Source organism: Carcharodon carcharias, chromosome 36 (genome assembly GCF_017639515.1).
Source record: "Carcharodon carcharias isolate sCarCar2 chromosome 36, sCarCar2.pri, whole genome shotgun sequence".
In the NCBI taxonomy this organism is placed as follows: domain Eukaryota; kingdom Metazoa; phylum Chordata; class Chondrichthyes; order Lamniformes; family Lamnidae; genus Carcharodon; species Carcharodon carcharias.
In genome coordinates, this window is record NC_054502.1 from 6,498,410 (window position 1) to 6,522,110 (window position 23,701).

The 23,701-nt window shown below is 55.0% G+C and overlaps 1 protein-coding gene across 1 annotated transcript in view; it reads right to left on the reverse strand.

The window, feature by feature from the left end:
• Window positions 1-23,251, reverse strand: part of LOC121272847 (atrial natriuretic peptide receptor 1-like) — a 48,215-nt gene extending 24,964 nt beyond the window's left edge. Inside the window, exons 1-8 of the mRNA XM_041179661.1 lie at window positions 22,014-23,251; window positions 15,823-16,022; window positions 11,538-11,651; window positions 10,380-10,515; window positions 7,937-8,031; window positions 5,244-5,379; window positions 3,390-3,477; window positions 1,649-1,769 (exon numbers count right to left, since the gene is read on the reverse strand). Of these exons, the coding sequence (XP_041035595.1) occupies window positions 1,649-1,769; window positions 3,390-3,477; window positions 5,244-5,379; window positions 7,937-8,031; window positions 10,380-10,515; window positions 11,538-11,651; window positions 15,823-16,022; window positions 22,014-22,707 (1,584 nt within the window). The 5' untranslated portion in view covers window positions 22,708-23,251. The remainder of the gene's footprint in view (window positions 1-1,648; window positions 1,770-3,389; window positions 3,478-5,243; window positions 5,380-7,936; window positions 8,032-10,379; window positions 10,516-11,537; window positions 11,652-15,822; window positions 16,023-22,013) is intronic.
• Between the last annotated feature and the right edge of the window lie 450 nt (window positions 23,252-23,701).

A 23,701-nucleotide genomic window follows, 5' to 3' on the forward strand; every position in this document is an offset into this window, starting at 1 on the left:
TACACTGTCCCCATCAAACACTCCCAGGACAGGTACAGCACGGGGTTAGATACAGAGTAAAGCTTCCTCTACACTGCCCCCATCAAACACTCCCAGGACAGGTACAGCACGGGGTTAGATACAGAGTAAAGCTCACTCTACACTGTCCACATCAAACACTCCCAGGACAGGTACAGCACGGGGTTAGATACAGAGTAAAGCTCCCTCTACACTGTCCCCATCAAACACTCCCAGGACAGGTACAGCACGGGGTTAGATACAGAGTAAAGCTCACTCTACACTGTCCACATCAAACACTCCCAGGACAGGTACAGCACGGGGTTAGATACAGAGTAAAGCTCACTCTACACTGTCCCCATCAAACACTCCCAGGACAGGTACAGCACGGGGTTAGATACAGAGTAAAGCTCACTCTACACTGTCCCCATCAAACACTCCCAGGACAGGTACAGCACGGGGTTAGATACAGAGTAAATCTCCCTCTACACTGTCCCCATCAAACACTCCCAGGACAGGTACAGCACGGGGTTAGATACAGAGTAAAGCTCCCTCTACACTGTCCCCATCAAACACTCCCAGGACAGGTACAGCACGGGGTTAGATACGGAGTAAAGGACCCTCTACACTGTCCCCATCAAACACTCCCAGGACAGGTACAGCACGGGGTTAGATACAGAGTAAAGCTCCCTCTACACTGTCCCCATCAAACACTCCAAGGACAGGTACAGCACGGGGTTAGATACAGAGTAAAGCTGCCTCTACACTGTCCCCATCAAACACTCCCAGGACAGGTACAGCATGGGGTTAGATACAGAGTAAAGCTCCCTCTACACCGTCCCCATCAAACACTCCCAGGACAGGTACAGCACGGGGTTAGATACAGAGTAAAGCTTCCACAACGCTGTCCCCATCAAACACTCCCAGGACAGGTACAGCACGGGGTTAGATACAGAGTAAAGCTCCCTCTACACCGTCCCCATCAAACACCCCCAGCACAGGTACAGCACGAGGTTAGATACAGAGTAAAACTCCCTCTACACTGTCCCCATCAAACACTCCCAGGACAGGTACAGCACGGGGTTAGATACAGAGTAAAGCTCTCTGTACACTGTCCCCATCAAACACTCCCAGGACAGGTACAGCACGGGGTTAGATACAGAGTAAATCTCCCTCTACACTGTCCCCATCAAACACTCCCAGGACAGGTACAGCACGGGGTTAGATACAGAGTAAAGCTCTCTGTACACTGTCCCCATCAAACACTCCCAGGACAGGTACAGCACGGGGTTAGATACAGAGTAAAGCTCCCTCTACGCTGACCCCATCAAACACTCCCAGGACAGGTACAGCACGGGGTTAGATACAGAGTAAAGCTCCGTCTACATTATCCCAACAAATTGTGTCACCAACGTGCACCATATGACATTACACATGTTGGCCTGCCTTGGTGCAAAATTAGGGACTGGTGATTTGCATTTGTGTAGTGCCTACCGTGATATTAGGATGTCCTATACTAAGTCTCTCAGCTCACTGGGTTGATGGAGCTCAACTTTAGAATTAAGGAACTTGGGAAAGTGTTTCTTCTGCAGTAAGTGTCCCCTTCTCTAGCATGAGGTCCCACACACCAGAGAGAGGCCTGTCCTCTTACCAATGACAGGGTCAGCTTGCTGCCCATACTCCGCAGGTTCTTCTCTAGGTTACTGAGTTGAATGTCCTCCCAGCGTATACGCCACAGCTCACTCGCCAGCTCCTTCTCCAGCTTAAACTTCCTGTCAAAGGACATAAGAACACAAGAAATAGGAGCCGGGGTAGACCAGACAGCCTGCTCCACCATTCAGTAAGATCATGGTCAATCTTCAGCCTCAACTCTGTTCCCACCTGAACCTCATATCTCCTCATTCCTTGAGGGTCCAAAAATCTCTCAATCTCAACCTTGAATATACTCAAAGGCAGAACGTCCACAGCTGTCCGGGTTAGAGAATTCCAAAGGTTGAGTGACGAAATATCTCCTGCTCGCAGTCCGAGATGGCTGATCCCTTCTCCTGGGACAGTGATCCTGCATTCTAGACTGTCCAGCATCTACCCTGTCAACCCCTCTAAGAGTTCCAATGAGATCGCCTCTCATTCCTATAAACTGCAGATCAGTAAAGGTCCCATTCTACTCCATCTCTCCTCACAGGACAGTCTTCCCATCCCAGGGCCCAGTCTAGTGAAACTCCACTCTACCCTCTTCCGAGGCAAGTATACCTTTCCTTCAATAAGGAGACTGTGCACAGTACGCTAGCTGTGGTCTCACCAAAGCCCACACAATTACTGCTTGATCTCTTTCCAATAACAATTGCTTGCTGTGTCGGCATCTTAGCTTACTGGGATTTGTACACGAGGACACCCCAATCCCTTCGAATGGCAACATTTGCTAGCTTTTCACATTAAAAAAAAATCTGCTTTTATATCCTTCCTACCAGAGTGGATAGTGATGGAAGGGCATTCATCGATCAGAGGCTGAATCACAGAATGATTCAGCACTGAAAGAGACCATTCGGCCCATCATTGGCTGTCCAATTGCTAACCCCCTCCCTGAGAAATCTCAGCTATTTGCCAGCAGAATTCTAGATAAATTATCAATGGGCTTGGGTGCCAATCACTCCTGTATCGGTGCTGTAGATTCTATGTTGGACTCTGTAGTGCTGTGGCACAGCCGATGGTAAATGCTGAGTTGTTCACGTTTCAAAGGGAAACTTGAAACAACTACCACAACTTGTTTTGCAATTTGTGTAAATTTCGAGGTGCGTGCCTTGAATTCAGTAGTAATAAGACCACCAAGACTTATAGGTTTTCACAAAACTAGATTAAACATTTATTAACAAGATAAATGATTTTTAAGCACATACATAGATCTACAAATTACTACTATGATAACTTCTAAATCCCCTAATCAATCTAACTCCCAGTTACACTTTCATTAAAGCAACAGTAAGATACATCGATTCTAAAAGACCCAGGCAGGGTGACACACAATACCCTGAACAAGCCAAATTCAAAGTGAGTTTTCTTAACTTCAGTTCTTTGAAAACAGTAGCTTGAGGCATAGATGCTGAAGGTTTTTCACACTTGTTAGATGTTGAAAACTGCCTACCCTGACACACAGCCTTCACTCATTTATATATATTTTCCCCTTTGAATGCAAATTCCCATTGTTTCACTATAGCTTTGGACTTTACCTCTCTGATCATAAAAATTTATCATGGTACTAATTTACAGACACACAAACACACACAACACAACAATAAATTCCAATAACATTATTATATCTTCCTGACAGTAGAATAATCACACTGCCTCTCATGGAGAACACACCCCTGCCTGAACACCCTCTGAAGGTCTGTTACCTGTAGATCAGGAACGAGGTGATGGTTATGATGAGGAGAATCAGACTGACGACGATTGATAGGACCTCCAGCATCGTAAAAGCTCTTCCTGAAGAAGAGGAAATAAAATCGCTGTGAGGAATATCCCGAGACTTTGCACAGCAGGGTTAGGGTAATGGTCTGTTTTGTATAGGAAGGGGGCTTATGTAGCAGCTGGGTCTAGCAGTAGGGAAGAGACAATCAGCCAGAGTTACCCAGGAACACAGGAGCAAAATTGGCCATTCAGCCCCTTGAGCCTTGCTCCACCATTCAATTTCATCATGGCTGCTCTTCTACCTCAATGCCATTTGCCCTCAATACCCTCATACCTCTTGATATCTTTAATATCTAGAAATCTATCGATCTCTTGTCTTGAACATACTCAATGATTGACCCTCCACAGCCTTCTGGGGTAGAAAATTCCAAAGAGTCACCACCATCTGAGTGAAGAAATCCCTCCTTTTCTCAGTCCTAACTGGCCGACCTCTTAACATGAGGCTGTAGTCTTCTGGTTCTAGACCCCCACCTCCCCTCGCCACCAGAGCCAGGGGAAGCACCCTTCCTGCATCTACCTTGTCGAGCTCTGTAAGAATTTTGTGCACTTCAATGAGATCACCTTTCATTTTTCTAAACTCTAGAGAATACAGGCCCAGTCTCCTCAATCTCTCCTCATTCGACAATCCCGCCATCCCAGGAATTAGCCTGGTTAATCTCCATTGCGCTCCCTCTGTGCCAAGTATATCATTCCTTAGGCAAGGAGACCAAGACTGTGCACAATACTCCGGGCGTGGTCTAATAAAGGTTCTACACAACTGAAGCAAGACATCGTCACCCCTGTACTCAAATCCTCTTGCAACAAAGACCAACATACCATTTGCCTTCCGCATTGCTTGCTGCACCGGCATGCTTGTTTACAGTGACAGGTTCTTGCTCCGTGCCGCTATTCAGAGGATTTAGGTGGGGCTTTATGAGCAGAGGTAATGAGAACAAAGCAAAGAAGTAATTCCGACCCTTTCTAAAACGCTAGTTTGGTTTCAGCTGGAGTATTGTGTCCAATTCTGGGCCAAACACTTTAGGAAGGATGTCAAGGCCTTGGAGAGGGTGCAGAAGAGATTTACCAGAATGAAACCCTCTTCGTTAAGGGGAAATATTAAAGAGCTATGGGGAAAGAGCAGAGGGACTGGGGCTAATTGGATAACTCTACCAAACAAGCGAAACAGGCACAATGTGCTGAATGGCCTTCTTCAGTGCTGTGCTGTATGATTCTCCGATGGGGACAATGGGCAAGGACAGTACTGGGGTTAGGATGTGATTCTGCCTTGGATAGGAATGGGAGCAGGAGGAGGCCATTCAATGGGATCATGGCTGATCTTCAGCCATCAACTCTCCTCACCTCCCAATTCCCAGATCCCTCAATTCCCTCAGTGTCTAAAAATACCTCATTCTCAAGCCTTGAATGTAGTCAATGACTCACCGTCCACAGCTCTCTGGGGTACAGAATCCCAAAGATGCACAACCATCTGACTGCAGAGATTCCTCCTCGGTCTGAAAGGGCCAACCTCTCATCCCGAGACTGTGCCCTCAAAGCTCAATTCTCAAACTGGGATCTGAACTCACGCTCTCTGAATTATCAGCCCAGGAACTGCTACAGCTGCCGGATCAACCAACTCCATTGGACTGACTTTAAAGGGGGGGAGGCAGTCTCTGTGAAACCTTGAGCCTATCTCTCTCTTTCTCTCTCTCGCTGTCGAGAGACAGGAATGGGGTGCAAAGAAGGTATGAGTGCAGAGTTCCCTCCCCTCTTACTGACTGCTCTGTACTTGGCCGGAGACTGACCTTTCTGGCAGGTTGATTTCTCATTCTCAAATCCACAGTGAGGAACATCCTTTGGCACCATGTTCCCAGGCCAGTGAATCTCCACTCCAGCAACAGGCAGGATTCTCTTCACCGTCCCATTGTAATGAGACACCACCTGAAGAGCCAGGACACAGGGAGACGACTATTAAATGGCTGTCAGCCATGGCTCGGTGGGTTAAACTCTCGCCCCTGGGTCAGATGTTCATGGGCTCAAGTCCCATACCAGAGTCTTGTGCCCGTAATCGAGGCTGACACTCCCAGAACGGCACTGAGAGGTGTCGCACTGTCAGATGGTCAGCACTGAGGGATCGCCGCACTGTCGGAGAGTCAGCACTGAGGGAGTGCCGCACTGTTGGAGGGACAGTCCTGAGGGAGTGCTGCACTGTCGGAGGGTCAGTGCTGGGGGAACACCACACTGTCGGAGGGTCAGTACTGAGGGAGTGCTGCACTGTTGGAGGGTCAGTACTGAGGGAGCACCGCACTGTCGGAGGGTCAGTACTGAGGGAGCGCCGCATTGTTGGAGGGTCAGTGCTGAGGGAGTGCTGCATTGTCGGAGGGTCAGTACTGAGGGAGCGCCACACTGTGGGAGAGTCAGTGCTGAGGAAGTGCCACACTGTCGAAGGGTCAGTATCGAGGGAGCGCCGCACTGTCGGAAGGTCAGTACTGAGGGAGTGCCGCACTGTCAGAGGGTCAGTACTGAGGGAGCGCCGCACTGTCAGAGGGTCAGTACTGAGGGAGTGCCGCATTGTCGGAGGGTCAGTGCTGAGGGAGTGCTGCACTGTCGGAGGGTCAGTACTGAGGGAGTGCCGCACTGTCGGAGGGTCAGTACTGAGGGAGCGCTGCACTGTCGGAGGGTCAGTACTGAGGGAGTGCTGCACTGTCAGAGGGTCAGTACTGAGGGAGTGCTGCACTGTCGGAGGGTCAGTACTGAGGGAGTGCCGCACTGTCGGAGGGTCAGTGCTGAGGGAGCGCCGCACTGTCGGAGGGTCAGTACTGAGGGAGCGCCGCACTGTCGGAGGGTCAGTGCTGAGGGAGTGCCGCACTGTCGGAGGGTCAGTACTGAGGGAGTGCCACACTGTCGGAGGGTCAGTGCTGAGGGAGCGCCGCACTGTGGGAGGGTCAGTACTGAGGGAGTGCTGCACTGTTGGAAGGTCAGTACTGAGGGAGTGCTGCACTGTCAGAGGGTCAGTACTGAGGGAGTGCTGCACTGTCGGAGGGTCAGTACTGAGGGAGTGCCGCACTGTCAGAGGGTCAGTACTGAGGGAGCGCCGCACTGTGGGAGAGTCAGTGCTGAGGGAGCGCCGCACTGTGGGAGGGTCAGTACTGAGGGAGTGCTGCACTGTCGGAGGGTCAGTACTGAGGGAGTGCTGCACTGTCAGAGGGTCAGTACTGAGGGAGTGCTGCACTGTCGGAGGGTCAGTACTGAGGGAGTGCCGCACTGTCGGAGGGTCAGTACTGAGGGAGCGCCGCACTGTGGGAGAGTCAGTGCTGAGGAAGTGCCACACTGTCGGAGGGTCAGTATCGAGGGAGCGCCGCACTGTTGGAAGGTCAGTACTGAGGGAGTGCCGCATTGTCGGAGGGTCAGTGCTGAGGGAGTGCTGCACTGTCGGAGGGTCAGTACTGAGGGAGTGCTGCACTGTCGGAGGGTCAGTACTGAGGGAGTGCCGCATTGTCGGAGGGTCAGTACTGAGGGAGTGCTGCACTGTCGGAGGGTCAGTACTGAGGGAGTGCCGCATTGTCGGAGGGTCAGTGCTGAGGGAGTGCTGCACTGTCGGAGGGTCAGTACTGAGGGAGTGCTGCACTGTCGGAGGGTCAGTACTGAGGGAGTGCCGCATTGTCGGAGGGTCAGTGCTGAGGGAGTGCTGCACTGTCGGAGGGTCAGTACTGAGGGAGTGCTGCACTGTTGGAGGGTCAGTACTGAGGGAGTGCCACATGTCGGAGGGTCAGTACTGAGGGAGCGCTGCACTGTGGGAGAGTCAGTGCTGAGGAAGTGCCACACTGTCGGAGGGTCAGTATCGAGGGAGCGCCGCACTGTCGGAGGGTCAGTACTGAGGGAGTGCTGCACTTCGGAGGGTCAGTGCTGAGGGAGCGCCGCACTTTCGGAGGGTCGGTGCTGAGGGAGCACCGCACTGTCAGAGGGTCAGTACTGAAGGATCAGAAAATCGACATCCCCTTTAAAGTTGGTGAGAGTGTCAGCCAGCAAGCCACAACTGTCAGCTTACAGAGCCGTAAGGAAAAGGGCCGGGCATTTCCACATTCAGGCAGTAAGGGGGACTCTTTTTTATTCGTTCATGGGATGTGGGCGTCGCTGCCTAGCCCAGCATTTATGGCCCATCCCTAATTGCCCTTGTTCAGAGGGGCAGTTAAGAGTCAACCACATTGGCTGTGGGTCTGGAGTCACATGTAGGCCAGACTGGGTAAGGACAGCAGATTTCACTCCCTCAAGGGGCATTAGTGACCCAGATGGGTTTTTACAACAATCGATGATAGTTTCACGGTCATCATCAGACTTTTAATTCCAGATTTTTATTGAAATCAAATTTCACCATGCCGTGGTGGGATCCGAACCCAGGTCCCTGCCCGCCCAGTGACAATACCAGTACACCACCACCTCCCCGCACTGTAGCCTCCCATGGGGGAACTCTGAGGAGTAAGGATGGGAATTTCCTGACCTGGAATGTTCCGGAATCGGTATCGGTCATGTCCCACAGTGAGAAGTCATTCTCCCTGTCCCCATTTTCATCCATCTTCAGAGAGCCAGTCACTCCTACAGAAATTCAAATGGAAAATGGATGTTCCACCGACACAGAAATGTCACCTGTTTGAAGGCCCATTGTCCCTCCATCCTCCCTGTCCTAGCCCCACAGCCCCTCCATCCTCCCTGTCCTAGCCCCACTGCCCCCTTATACAACACTTCCCCAATACGTAAACACTGTCACCTAGAAGGAGAAGGGCAGCAGACACATGGGGAACACCCACCACCTGGAAGTTCCCCTCCAAGCCACTCACCACCCTGACTTGGAAATATACCAGCCGTTCCTTCACTGTCGCTGGAACTCGCTCTCTAACTGCACTGTGGGGTGTACCTACACCACAGGAACTGCAGCGATTCAAGAAGGCAGCTCACCACCACCTTCTCAAGGGCAACTAGCAGCGGACAAATGACTGACATTGTTACTTCAGTCTCTGTCCCTCAGGGAGATATCTGTACACTACCTGGTGTCTTTCAGTCCCTCTCACTCAGCAAGATATCTGAACTCTGACTGGTATCTCTCATTCCCTCACTCTCAGAGAGATATTTGTACACTGACTGGTGTCTCTCAGTCCCTCTCACTCAGGGATATACCTCTACACTGACTGATGTCTCTCAGTCCTCTCTCTCTCAGGGAGATATCTGTACACTGACTGGTGTCTCTCAGTCCTCTCTCTCTCAGGGAGATATCTGTATACTGACTGGTGTTTCACAGTCCCTGCTCTCTCAGGAAGATATCTGTACACTGACTGGTGTCCCTCAGTCTCTCTCTCTCAGGGAGATATCTGTACACTGACTGTGTCTCTCAGTCACCCTCTCTCAGGGGAGTATCTTTACATTGACTGCTGTCACTCAGTCACTATCTCTCTCTTGCGGGAAAGATCTGTACACTGACTGCTGTCTCTCAGTCCCTCTCTCTCTCAGCAGATGCCTGTACACTGATTGGTATCTCACAGTCCACTCTCTCTCAGAGAGATATCTGTACACTGACGTGTTTCTCAGTCTCTCTCTCTCTCTCTCAGAGAGATATCTGTACACTGACTGGTGTCTCTCAGTCTCTCTCTCTCTCAGGGAGATATCTGTACACTGACTGGTGTCTCTCAGTCCTCTCTCTCTCAGGGAGATATCTGTAACTGACTGATGTCTCTCAGTCACCCTCTCTCAGAGCGGTATCTTTACATTGACTGCTGTCACTCAGTCACTATCTCTCTCTTTCGGGAAAGATGTGTACACTCACTGCTGTCTTTCACTCACTCTCTCTCTCAGCAGATGCCTGTACACTGATTGGTATCTCACAGTCCCCTCTCTCTCAGAGAGATATCTGTACACTGACGTGTCTCTCAGTCTCTCTCTCTCTCTCTCTCAGGGAGATATCTGTACACTGACTGGTGTCTCTCAGTCTCTCTCTCTCTCAGGGAGATATCTGTACACTGACTGGTGTCTCTCAGTCCTCTCTCTCTCAGGGAGATATCAGTACACTGACTGATGTCTCTTATTCCCTCTCTCTCAGGGAGATGTCTGTATACTGACTGGTGTTTCTCAGTCCCTGCTCTCTCAGGAAGATATCTGTACACTGACTGGTGTCTCTCAGTCTCTCTCTCTCTCAGGGAGATATCTCTACACTGACAGTGTCTTTCAGTCCCCTCTCTCTCAGGGAGATATCTGTATACTGACTGGTGTTTCTCAGTCCCTGCTCTCTCAGGAAGATATCTGTACACTGACTGGTGTCTCTCAGTCTCTCTCTCTCTCAGGGAGATATCTCTACACTGACAGTGTCTTTCAGTCCCCTCTCTCTCAGGGAGATATCTGTACACTGACTGGTGTCTCTCAGTCCCTCTCTATCAGAGAGATATCTGTAACTGACTGATGTCTCTCAGTCACCCTCTCTCAGGGCGGTATCTTTACATTGACTGCTGTCACTCAGTCACTATCTCTCTCTTTCGGGAAAGATGTGTACACTCACTGCTGTCTTTCACTCTCTCTCTCAGCAGATGCCTGTACACTGATTGGTATCTCTCAGTCCCTCTCTCTCAGGGAGATATCTGTACACTGACTGGTGTCTCTCAGTCCCTCTCTCTCAGGGAGATGTCTGTACACTGACTGGTGTCTTTTAGTCCCTCTCTCAGGGAGATAGCTGTACACTGAGTGGTGTTTCTCAGTCCCTCTCTCTCTCAGAGAGATATCTGTACACTGACTGGTGTCTCTCAGTCCCTCTCTCTCAGGGAAATATCTGTACACTGACTGGTGTCTCTCAGTCCCTCTCTCTCAGGGAAATATCCGTACACTGGCTGGTGTCTCTCAATCCCCTCTCTCTCAGGGGAACTCTGTACACTGGGTGCTGGGGTTTGCACTACATTCTTTACCATGGAAGGTTCGGTTCCACATCTGCCGGGTAATGGTTACCCCATTCCTGGTACTCCCCCCAGCAGCGAGCGTCTCGTTCAGCGCATGGGCATACAGCATGACTCCGTCATAGAAAGCTCCAGCAATATAGTTCATCTGGAAGAGGGAGTGAGAAGAGGAGGTTATACTGAGGCTGCAGAACAGTTTGAAGAGGATGTCAGGAGTAATGCTATAGGGCAGGGGGAGAATAGGGTCCCTAACAAAATCCTGACAGAATCAGACATGGAAATTCTTTATCCTGATATGTTGCAACCACCGATATTGTGCACTTATGTATAGCACCACGGACAGTGTGGCATTCCCTCAGTACTGACCCTCTGACAGTGCAGCACTCCCTCAGTACTGACCCTCCGACAGTGCGGCACTCCCGCAGTACTGACCCTCTGACAGTGCGGCACTCCCTCAGTACGGACCCTCCGACAGTGCGGCACTCCCTCAGTACGGACCCTCCGACAGTGCGGCGCTCCCTCATTACTGACCCTCCGACAGTGCGGTGTTCCCTCAGTACTGACCCTCCGACAGTGCGGCACTCCCTCAGTACTGACCCTCCGACAGTGCGGTGTTCCCTCAGTACTGACCCTCCGACAGTGCAGCACTCCCTCAGTACTGACCCTCCGACAGTGTGGCACTCCCTCAGTACTGACCCTCCGACAGTGTGGTGCTCCATCAGTACTGACCCTTTGACAGTGCAGCATTCCCTCAGTACTGACCCTCCAACAGTGTGGCACTCCCTCAGTACTGACCCTCTGACAGTGCGGCTTTCCCTCAGTACTGACCCTCTGACAGTGCGGTGCTCCCTCAGTACTGACCCTCTGACAGTGCAGCACTCCCTCAGTACTGACCCTCTGACAGTGCGGCACTCCCTCAGTACTGACCCTCTGACAGTGCGGTGCTCCCTCAGTACTGACCCTCTGACAGTGCAGCACTCCCTCAGTACTGCACTGAAATCTCAGCCTGTGTTATGTGCTCACATCCCTGGACCGGGACTAGAGCCCACAACCACCTGGCGCTGAGGTGACAGTGGTATCTACAGAGCCATGGTGACTGGAATGGTACAGAGAGGAAGCTTCGCTAAATGTGCATCACCGCTCCCGGTTTCTGAATCAGCAGCAACTCACCAGGGTATCCTCGATGGTGAAATTGAAATAACGGAAGGCATATTCTTTTAAATCTTGCACGAACTGGTTATATTCAGGGTTGTCTGGCTCCCTGTATGTTATAACCATCACCGCCTGTGATAGAGAGATAGGGGAATATTTCAAGGACTGAGCTCCATGCGCTAGAGTAATGAGCATCTTGGCAAGCTGGCTGAGTCAGACACAAATCATTCTGACACAAGAATAAATCAATATGGATCAAAGATAATCAATCATTACAATTTAACACTGGAGAAATCCAATGCGGAATTCAGGAGAAACTTCTTTACCCAGAGAGTGGGGAGAGCGTGGGACTCGCTCCCGCGGGGAGTGGGGAGAATGTGGGACTCGCTCCCACGGGGAGTGGGGAGAATGTGGGACTCGCTCCCACGGGGAGTGGGGAGAATGTGGGACTCGCTCCCGCGGGGAGTGGGGAGAATGTGGGACTCGCTCCCGCGGGGAGTGGGGAGAATGTGGGACTCGCTCCCACAGGGAGTGGGGAGAATGTGGGACTCGCTCTCACAGGGAGTGGGGAGAATGTGGGACACGCTCCCGCGGGGAGTGGGGAGAATGTGGGACTCGCTCCCGCGGGGAGTGGGGAGAATGTGGGACTCGCTCCCACAGAGAGCAGGAGGAATGTGGGACTCGCTCCCGCGGGGAGTGGGGAGAATGTGGGACTCGCTCCCGCGGGGAGTGGGGAGAATGTGGGACTCGCTCCCACAGAGAGCAGGAGGAATGTGGGACTCGCTCCCGCGGGGAGTGGGGAGAATGTGGGACTCGCTCCCGCGGGGAGTGGGGAGAATGTGGGACTCGCTCCCACGGGGAGTGGGGAGAATGTGGGACTCGCTCCCACGGGGAGCGGGGAGAATGTGGGACTCGCTCCCACGGGGAGCGGGGAGAATGTGGGACTCGCTCCCACGGGGAGTGGGGAGAATGTGGGACTCTGTCCCACGGGGAGTGGGGAGAATGTGGGACTCGCTCCCGCGGGGAGTGGGGGAGAATGTGGGACTCGCTCCCACGGGGAGTGGGGGAGAATGTGGGACTCGCTCCCACGGGGAGTGGGGAGAATGTGGGACTCGCTCCCGCGGGGAGAATGTGGGACTCGCTCCCACGGGGAGTGGGGAGAATGTGGGACTCGCTCCCGCGGGGAGAATGTGGGACTCGCTCCCGCGGGGAGTGGGGAGAATGTGGGACTCGCTCCCACGGGGAGTGGGGAGAATGTGGGACTCGCTCTCACAGGGAGTGGGGAGAATGTGGGACTCGCTCTCACAGGGAGTGGGGAGAATGTGGGACTCGCTCTCACAGGGAGTGGGGAGAATGTGGGACTCGCTCTCACAGGGAGTGGGGAGAATGTGGGACTCGCTCCCACAGGGAGTGGGGAGAATGTGGGACTCGCTCCCACGGGGAGTGGGGAGAATGTGGGACTCGCTCCCACGGGGAGTGGGGAGAATGTGGGACTCGCTCCCACGGGGAGTGGGGAGAATGTGGGACTCGCTCCCACGGGGAGTGGGGAGAATGTGGGACTCGCTCTCACAGGGAGTGGGGAGAATGTGGGACTCGCTCCCACGGGGAGTGGGGAGAATGTGGGACTCGCTCCCACGGGGAGTGGGGAGAATGTGGGACTCGCTCCCGCGGGGAGTGGGGAGAATGTGGGACTCGCTCCCGCGGGGAGCGGGGAGAATGTGGGACTCGCTCCCACGGGGAGTGGGGAGAATGTGGGACTCGCTCCCACGGGGAGTGGGGAGAATGTGGGACTCGCTCCCACAGGGAGTGGGGAGAATGTGGGACTCGCTCCCACGGGGAGTGGGGAGAATGTGGGACTCGCTCCCACGGGGAGTGGGGAGAATGTGGGACTCGCTCCCACGGGGAGTGGGGAGAATGTGGGACTCGCTCCCACAGGGGAGTGGGGAGAATGTGGGACTTGCTCCCACGGGGAGTGGGGAGAATGTGGGACTCGCTCCCACGGGGAGTGGGGAGAATGTGGGACTCGGTCCCACGGGGAGTGGGGAGAATGTGGGACTCGCTCCCACGGGGAGTGGGGAGAATGTGGGACTCGCTCCCACTGGGAGTGGGGAGAATGTGGGACTCGCTCCCACGGGGAGTGGGGAGAATGTGGGACTCGCTCCCGCGGGGAGTGGGGAGAATGTGGGACTCGCTCCTGCGGGGAGTGGGGAGAATGTGGGACTCGCTCCCACGGGGAGTGGGGAGAATGTGGGACTCGCTCCTGCGGGGAGTGGGGAGAATGTGGGACTCGCTCCCACGGGGAGTGGGGAGAATGTGGGACTCACTCCCACGGGGAGTGGTGGAGGTGAATCGCAGAGATGGGTTGAAGGGAGGGGGAAGCTGGATAAACACGTGAGGGAGAGAGGAATAGAAGGAGATGTTGATGATGGGGGAGAGAATGAAAGGGGGGTTGTGGGTGGGGGGAGGCTCGTGTGGAGCAGAAACACCAGCACGGGGCAGAGGGGAGGAGTGGCCTGGCTCTGTGCTGGGAATGCAACGTGTTTCAACGTGTATCTGCGTAACCCCATACCATCCTGTAAAAATTGACAAACAAACCCAATGCAAATTCTTCAGAAATCCTATGTAAAGTGTATGTAATTCAACGTAAACTGTGTGTGAAGCTATACGGTGATACGTAAGTTCTCTAATTCGATATAACGAGTGGGGAAGCACTGAGGGATTCAGGAACAGGGTGAACTCGGTGCTAAGTCGGGGATTTGATGTAAGTGGGTATTTGGCGCAGGGGGAGGTGCTCTCTCAATTCTATTGTTATACCCCCCCAACACCCCCAACCCAGGCGCTGCTGAGTGACCAGGTAAATAAATAAAGTTTGGACGGACAGGGTGAGGGAGGGGGTTGGCTGCAGTTCCAGACAACCACGTCTGCAGTAAGCGTCTGCGGTTTGAGCTGGGACTCCCAGCCGCAGGTAACTGCAGGGCAGCAAGAGGAAGGAAGGGGGAGACCTGCTCCAGGAGCCAGCCACCCCCATCCCCCCCCACCCCGCACCCCTTTGGGGATCGGACAGAGCTCGCCACTGGGGAGGATCCAGCTGTCGTGGTCCACACGGGAACCAACCACGTAGGTGGGACCCGGAACGCTGTTGCGCTGAAAGAGTTTGACGAGCGAGGGTCCAGATTAAAACACAGGACATCAAAATAAAAAAATAACAAGGTGAAAGCAAAATACCCACCGAGGCTGGAAAGCTGAAGCAAAAACAGAAAACGCTGGAAAAACTCAGCAGGTCCTGACAGCGTCTGCGGAGAGAAAGACGAGAGTTCACCCCTCCCAGTCCGTGTGCTGCTGGACCATCAAAGATGATACTCTCTGGGTTGTTATCCCTCAGGGGGATCAAGGGATACGGTTTGGGGAGACGGTGGCATCGTGGCAACATCACTGGACTAGTAACCCAGAGGCCCAGCGCAAACGCTCTGGGGACGCAGGTTCAAATCCCACCACGGCAGCCGGTGGAGCTTAAGCAGGATTTAATAAAACCTGGAACTGAAAAGCTAGTCTCAGTCACGGTGACCGTGAAAGATCGGGACCACGAACGCCCTTTCGGGAACTAGGTCCTGCTGTCCTTCCCCCGGCTTGTGACTCCAGACCCACGGCAAGACGGCTGACTCTTAATAACAGCCAAGCAAGCCAAGGGGGCGATTAGGGGTGGGCCACGAATGCTGGCCTGGCCAGAGGTGCCCGCCTCCCCTGTGAACGCATGAAAAGGACAGGTGGAGAGCGGGTGGGAACGTGCAGTGAAGGCTGATAGTCAGCCCACGATGGTGTGGAATGGTGGACCAGGCCCAAGGGGCCGGATGGTCTACCCTTGCTCCCGTTGCTTGTGATCTGGTGTTCTTAATTCTACCTGAATTTGGCGCGATTCTGAGCGATTCTACCTCGTCTCTGTGGAATGTCTGAGACCCGCACGTGTCAACCCGAGACTCGTGGGCTCCGTGAAGTCTTGCCGTGAACCAGTTGTGGCAAGTGGGATTCCTCCGGGACCCTCCGCCAGTCTTACGTGGGTCATGGGCGTCAATCCAAGATGGAGGGTTGGCCGTTTCACCGGGGCTGGTGTGGGTTCCCCCCCCCCGCCCCCACCCCCCTACTCACCACCCCCACCCCGCACCCACTCACCCACCCACCACCTCCCCCCCACCGCCCCCCCCCACCCCCACACCAACCCCGCTGCCCGCCAGACCGCCCAACAGCACCCCCCCCTCCCCGCCCCACCCACCCCTCAATCAGCGACGGTGGCCCACAGCAGCCTCACCGCATAGGCCTCCCTGGCGTCCTCGTCGTCCGGGTCCTGCCGTCTCCACGGCAACGGCGGCGCCTGCCCGCCTGCCCCCCGCAGGCTTTCCCCGAACACGTCCAAGTGGAAGAAGGCGTACTGGCCGCCGGTCATGCCCGCCCGCCTGGCGTGGAGAATCAGCTGGCGGAACGTGTTGGGGGAGCAGCAGATGTAGATGACTGTCCGAGGGGAAGGGAGGGAGGGCGCAGAGGGAGAGCGGGAGAGGCGGAGGGCGAGAAGGCAAAGACACGGAGTGAGAATCTGGGCAACTGTTATTATCCACCGACGCCACCCCCCCTCCCACCCCCCCAACAACCCCCACCCCTCCCTCCCCTCCCCCTTACCCTGCGACCGTGCCCCCTGTCGTGTTCTGGACTCTCCAGCCCGGGGGGGGGGGGGGGGGGTGGTGGAGTTAATAACCTCGCAGCCTCAGCCCCTGTTCATGCCTCGAACAGGAATTCTGGGTGGTGGGCTGGGTTTCACAGGCACCGGGCACCACCCACCCTGCCCTCACGCACACACACAAACACACACACGCCCCACTGCAGAAGGGTTGGTAAGATATTCAGCCACGAGAGGCATCGCTGGTCTCACCCACACTTCTCTCTCTCTTTTTTTTCTACACAAACCTCACTGCCGGATTATTTCTGTCCTCCTTCCAAGCGAGCCCGGTGGTTGGGGGGTTCGGTGGGGGTTGGGGGTCGCTTGAGACAGCCAGCCGGAATACTGCGCACAGGGTCTAACGAAGGATGTAAATGCGTCGGAAGCCGTTCAGAGAAGGTTTACCAGGCTAATACCTGGAATGGGTGGGTTGTCTAATGGGTTAAGGTTGGACAGGTTAGGCTCGTATCCGCTGGAGTTTAGGAGAGTGAGAGGCGACTCGATTGAAACACATAAGATCCCGAGGGGGTCTTGACAGGGTGGGTGTGGACAGGATGTTTCCTCTTGTGGGAGAATCTAGAACTAGGGGGTCACTGTTTAAAAATAAGGGGTCGCCCATTTAGGATGGAGATGAGGAGAAATTTTTCTCTCCTGAGGGTCGTGAGCTTCTGGAACCTTCTTCCTCAAAAGGCGGTGGAAGCAGAGTCTTTGGATACCTTTAAGGCAGAGGCTGGTAAACGAGGGGGGGTGAGAGGTTATCAGGAAAGGGCAGGAACGTGGGGTTCGAGGTGACAGTCAGATCAGCCGTGATCTCATTGAATGGGGGAGCAGGCTCGAGGGGCCGAGCGGCCTACTCCTGCTCCTGGTTTGCATGTTCGTTTCTCCCCACCCCCCCACCTCAAACGTCCTCAGGATAGAGTTGGCAGGCGCAAGGGGGCGGAGGGAGCCCATAGTTAAGAAAGCAGGCTCAGCTATGGTTCCCCCTGTGGTCGACTAGGCCTCTTCGCACTGTCTAGGCTCCCACGTGAAGACCGGCTGGACTAAGACCCGACCCGTGCTCCGCATGTGAAACTTGGGCTCCTTTGGGAGAGAAGGTGTGGAAGATGGCAGCGGTGGGGTGGGAGCAGTGAGGAGGGTCGGGGGTGGGGTGGGGGGGGGTCTGCCAGCAGGTTCCCTCCCTCAGTGAAAGGGCCAAGGTAACGGGACTCCCCTCTGCCCACATCCCCCAACCCGGTGGACCTTTTCAGTGCTGTGATAATCTGGTCTGTCACTCAGCTTCCGAAAATTAAATCACTGGGTGAGTGTTTAATTTCCTCCTGATGTTTGCTGCCCACACAGATTGTTCAGTGTTTGTTTGAGAGATCCTATTTTTATTTTTTTATGTTTCAAGTTGTTTAACGGTGTGGGTGTCATTGTTCAAACATGACAACTCGGCACACTGCAAGACCACATACTCTGCTGAAGTGTGTGACACCCTGCCTGCTCCGGCGTGAATAGCACGGTCAGAGGCTGGGAATCCTGCGGAGAGTAACTCACCTCCTGACTCCCCAAAGCTTGTCCACCATCTACAAGGCACAAGTCAGGAGTGCGATGGAATACTCCCCACTTGCCTGGATGAGTGCAGCTCCCACAGTGCTCAAGAAGCTCGACACCATCCAGAACAAAGCAGCCTCGCTGGATTGGCACCCCATCCACAAACATTCACTCCCTCCACCACCGACGCACAGTAGCAGCAGTGTGTGTACCATCTACAAGATGCACTGCAGCAACTCACCAAGGCTCCTTAGACAGCACCTTCCAAACCCACGACTTCTACCATCTAGAAGGACAAGGGCAGCAGACACATGGGGAACACCACAGCCTGGAAGTTCCCCTCCAAGCCACACACTATCCTGACTTGGAAATATATCGGCCGTCCCTTCACTGTCACTGGGTCCAAATCCTGGAACTCCCTCCCTAACAGCACGGTGGGTGTACCTACAACCACTGGGACTGCAGCGGCTCAAGAAGGCAGCTCACCCACCACCTTCTCAAGGGGGCAATTAGGGATGGGGTAATAAATGTTGGCCTAGCCAGCGACACCCACATCCTGTGAATGAATAAAATAAAGATGTGGTTCAGTGCAGCTTTCAGAAGCCCTGCACAATGTCATGATGCAACATCTCTCTTCACAGCTGCAAAGTGGATCTTTCAGGAGGCACTGGGAATAATTTCCTGCCTGGCTCACAGCTTCTTCCTGAAATTTCCTGGCAACAGTTAAGGGGAGGGGACCCGGATGAAACTTATTTCTCAGTCCATGGGGCGGAGGTGTTGAGACTAATTTGGGTCAGTAGGGACCAGAGATTGCATGTACTGGTCCTGAGGTTCCCACATTCCCACAGTCCCTTTCCCATCCCACTAGGCCGTTTATGGATAGAGAGCACACTCCCACACCAGGAATCCAGCTCGATATATAAACGCTCATCGCTGGAGGTTGGGGATGGGAGACCAGCTGATGTCCCACAGACGTAAGGGTCTGCTGCAGAAACCCCTTTCAGAATGTGGTTACGATTGTCCAGTCATTCTTGAGGCACTGACTGGCCCTGAGATACAGCCACACTGCATCCAATCCACGTGGGTCAGCGAGTGACAGCAGGGTATCGATAGGCAACAGCGTCCAACTCTGTCCTCACTCCCACGTGTACCAGGGAGAGTCACCCGACAGTGGCTGACTACCTCGGATTGACAAGGGCAGGGTCCCAGGCCCACTCCAGGGATTTAGGCACATACTTCAGGGCAACACTCCCAGTGCCTGTACTGAGGGGACACCACACTGTCGGAGGGTCAGTACTGAGGGAGTGCCGCACTGTCGGAGGGTCAGTACTGAGGGAGCGCTGCACTGTCGGAGGGTCAGTACTGAGGGAGTGCCGCACTGTCGGAGGGTCAGTACTGAGGGAGTGCCGCACTGTCGGAGGGTCAGTACTGAGGGAGTGTCGCACTGTCGGAGGGTCAGTACTGAGGGAGTGTCGCACTGTCGGAGGGTCAGTACTGAGGGAGTGCCGCACTGTCGGAGGGTCAGTACTGAGGGAGTGTCGCACTGTCGGAGGGTCAGTACTGAGGGAGTGTCGCACTGTCGGAGGGTCAGTACTGAGGGAGCGCCGCACTGTCGGAGGGTCAGTGCTGAGGGAGTGCCGCACTGTCGGAGGGTCAGTACTGAGGGAGTGCTGCACTGTCGGAGGGTCAGTACTGAGGGAGCGCCGCACTGTCGGGGGTGCTGTCTTTCAGATTAATCTTTAAACCGAGGCATCGGCCGCTAATGGTGGAGAGATGGATATGGAGGGATGCTCAAGAGGACAGGGTTGGAGGAGGGCAGTGATCTTCGAGGGTTGTCAAGCTGGCTGGGAGTTCTGGAAAATTCCTCTCCGATCCCCTCGGGCGGACAAGCCTGTCGTCCATAATCCTTGCTAGTTCCATGCTCAGATTCCAGGGACCTTGGCATCGAATCACTGCTGCCACAACATCCTGACTGAGGTGGGAGCCTCCAGCGCTGGACACAGAATGGCAATGGAGCCCTTCCCAGTGCTCAGGGTAACTGCAGCAGTGTTACCTTGTGTATATATTCCCTATCACCTGAGTGTAGGACTGAGTGATCCAGTGACCCAGTGTTCATACACACCACAGCGCCCCTTCACTCTGAACATACTCCCACTTATCATGCACGTCAACCCCGCCGCCCCCCCCCCCAGATCAGAATTTACAATGACTTTTGCGGCAAGAGATAAAATAAAATTTAGAGGATTTCATTTCACTTTGAGAGGGGCTGTGCAGATTGATGAATCGCTGCTATAATACAGAACCTGCAGATTAACAGAGAGCCTTTCCACCGATTTATTTCATCCCATTTACAGAATGCAAGTGAATAAGTTAACAACCCGATGAATCTTTTTTTTAAACATATCAAAATGAGGGGCTGCTTTCAGAATGAGTTGAGGTAAATTGCTTGACGTTGATTTAATGAGGGACTTCAAACGGCTCCTCGTGATTTCCGATTTAGGAGAACGGTTACTGCTTTAGTTCACATCCATTACCCTCTTCTGTCCAATTAAAACTAGCCTTTCATAAAAGGAGGGAGATGTGAGTGAGCATCAATTGATCGCCCCCTCTCTCTGTCTCTCCGATAAAAAAACGGCTATTAAACACAGCAAGAAACGGCATTTAGGAACCGTCAAATGTTGTTTAAAATGAGGTAGGGCTATCAATTATGAGACAGTCACTAATAAACCCAATGGGGGATTCAGGAGAAACGTCTTTACCTAGAGAGAGGGGGGAGAATGTGGGGCTTGCCCCCCACGGGGAGTGGGGAGAATGTGGGACGACTCACTCCCGCGGGGAGTGGGGAGAACGTGGGACTCGCTCCCGCGGGGAGCAGGGAGAATGTGGGACTCGCTCCCGCGGGGAGTGGGGAGAACGTGGGACTCGCTCCCGCGGGGAGTGGGGAGAATGTGGGACTCGCTTCCGCGGGGAGTGGGGGAGAATGTGGGACTCGCTCCCACGGGGAGTGGGGAGAATGTGGGACTCGCTCCCACGGGGAGTGGGGAGAATGTGGGACTCGCTCCCACGGGGAGTGGGGAGAATGTGGGACTCGCTCCCACGGGGAGTGGGGGAGAACGTGGGACTCGCTCCCACGGGGAGTGGGGGAGAATGTGGGACTCGCTCCCGCGGGGAGCAGGGAGAATGTGGGACTCGCTCCCGCGGGGAGTGGGGAGAACGTGGGACTCGCTCCCGCGGGGAGCAGGGAGAATGTGGGACTCGCTCCCGCGGGGAGTGGGGAGAATGTGGGACTCGCTCCCACGGGGAGTGGGGAGAATGTGGGACTCGCTCCCACGGGGAGTGGGGAGAATGTGGGACTCGCTCCCACGGGGAGTGGGGAGAATGTGGGACTCGCTCCCACGGGGAGTGGGGAGAATGTGGGACTCGCTCCCACGGGGAGTGGGGAGAATGTGGGACTCGCTCCCACGGGGAGTGGGGAGAATGTGGGACTCGCTCCCACGGGGAGTGGGGGAGAATGTGGGACTCGCTCCCACGGGGAGTGGGGAGAATGTGGGACTCGATCCCACGGGGAGTGGGGAGAATGTGGGACTCGCTCCCACGGGGAGTGGGGAGAACGTGGGACTCGCTCCCGCGGGGAGCAGGGAGAATGTGGGACTCGCTCCCACGGGGAGTGGTCGAGGTGAATCGTGGAGATGGATTGAAGTGGTGAAACTGGATAAACACACGAGGGAGACAGGAATAAAGAAGATGGTGATGGGGTGGAGATGAAGAAGGGGGTGGGAGGAAGCCCCTGTGGAGCAGAAACACCAGCACGGAGCAGAGGGGCCGAATGGCCTGTTTCTGTGCTGGAAATTCGAGAATTCCGGTCCCAGATCCTGATTTGAGAAGCAAGGTCATTAATGCATTTGATATTTAAAAAAAAAAATACATCCATATTTCTGAAATCCCCATATGAGAACCATGATCTGGTTGAGGGTGAAAAGCAGAGGGGATAGGGGGAATGAAAATTACCCAGGAGCTGTGATCCGGGAGGCGTTGCCTGAGAGGGCGGTGGGAGCAGATTCAATAGGAGCTTTCCGAAAGGGGTGAATCAGATAAATGCTTGAAGGGGAAAGATCTGGGGAGGGGGCAGAGGAGAGTGGGGCCAGTTGCGTCGCCCTTCCTCAAGAGCCGGCACAGGGCGCGACGGGCTGAATGGCCTTCTTTTGCACCGATCGCTTCCCGTGTTACGGAAATGAAAGGTAGATTTTAGCACTTACTCCGCCCTTTCTGCCTGATCTCCTGAATCAGGAAGGTGTAGTCAATGGATCCGCTCTCCTTGAAGGGGATGTCGACCACCGTCAGGTTCTTGAATTTGGGCATCTCCTGATAGAGGCCTTCCACCGCAAAGTAGCAGGGTCTGTCATCCGTCTTTTCATCGTTGTACATGATCAGGGCTCTCTTGGTCCAGTTGAAGCGTTGGTGGATGAGGGCCACGTACTCCCCCAGCTTGCCGTGAGAGGGGCCGGTCCTCGTCATCAGCGGGTAGTTGTGGGACCGGGAGGAGAAGCCGTAAGCAGGTGCCCCTGCGGTCAACATGGGCACCTTCCAGTGCCCGGTGAAGCGAGCCACCGGTGCCGCCGTGTACACACACCCGGGCCCAACGAACACATCGGGGTTGTTGGCAAACTTGAGGTCCACGGCCACCAAGGGGGCGATGGACTCCGAGCAGGTGCCGTGCCCATCTTCACAGTTCCCGAACACGTAGCGCAGCTGGTACCTGGCCAGCAGGCTGGGGTCCTTGTTGATGTTGTCCCTGGCGAGACGGACTGCCGGCCCCACCCGCTGCCAAGCCCACGGGTAGGCCGTGTTGTTCTGGGGCAGGACCACCGCAATGGTCAGCGGCTCCGGGCCGGAGCTACTCGCCAAGCGGAGGAGGCCACAGAGAGCCCAGACAAACCAGCCCTGCTTCATGGTCCTGCCAGCTCCCTCCACCTACCGCCCGGAGCAACTCCCTCACCTACCGCCCGGAGCAACTCCCTCACCTACCGCCCGGAGCAACTCCCTCACCTACCGCCCAGAGAAACTCCCTCCACCTACTGCCCAGAGAAACTCCCTCCACCTACCGCCCAGAGCAACTCCCTCCACCTACCGCCCGGAGCAACTCCCTCCACCTACCGCCCAGAGAAACTCCCTCCACCTACCGCCCGGAGCAACTCCCTCCACCTACCGCCCAGAGAAACTCCCTCCACCTACCGCCCAGAGAAACTCCCTCCACCTACCGCCCAGAGAAACTCCCTCCACCTACCGCCCAGAGAAACTCCCTCCACCTACCGCCCGGAGCAACTCCCTCACCTACCGCCCAGAGCAACTCCCTCCACCTACCGCCCAGAGAAACTCCCTCCACCTACCACCCGGAGCAACTCCCTCCACCTACCGCCCAGAGAAACTCCCTCCACCTACCACCCGGAGCAACTCCCTCCACCTACCGTCCGGAGCAACTCCCTCCACCTACCACCCGGAGCAACTCCCTCCACCTACCGTCCGGAGCAACTCCCTCCACCTACCACCCGGAGCAACTCCCTCACCTACCACCCAGAGCAACTCCCTTCACCTACCGCCCGGAGCAACTCCCTCCACCTACCACCCGGAGCAACTCCCTCACCTACCACCCAGAGCAACTCCCTCACCTACCACCCAGAGCAACTCCCTCACCTACCACCCAGAGCAACTCCCTCACCTACCGCCCAGAGCAACTCCCTCCACCTACCGCCCGGAGCAACTCCTTCCACCTACCGCCCAGAGAAACTCCCTCCACCTACCGCCCGGAGCAACGCCCTCCACCTACCGCCCGGAGCAACTCCCTCACCTACCGCCCAGAGCAACTCCCTCCACCTACCGCCCAGATCAACTCCCTCCACCTACCGCCTGGAGCAACTCCCTCCACCTACCGCCCGGAGCAACTCCC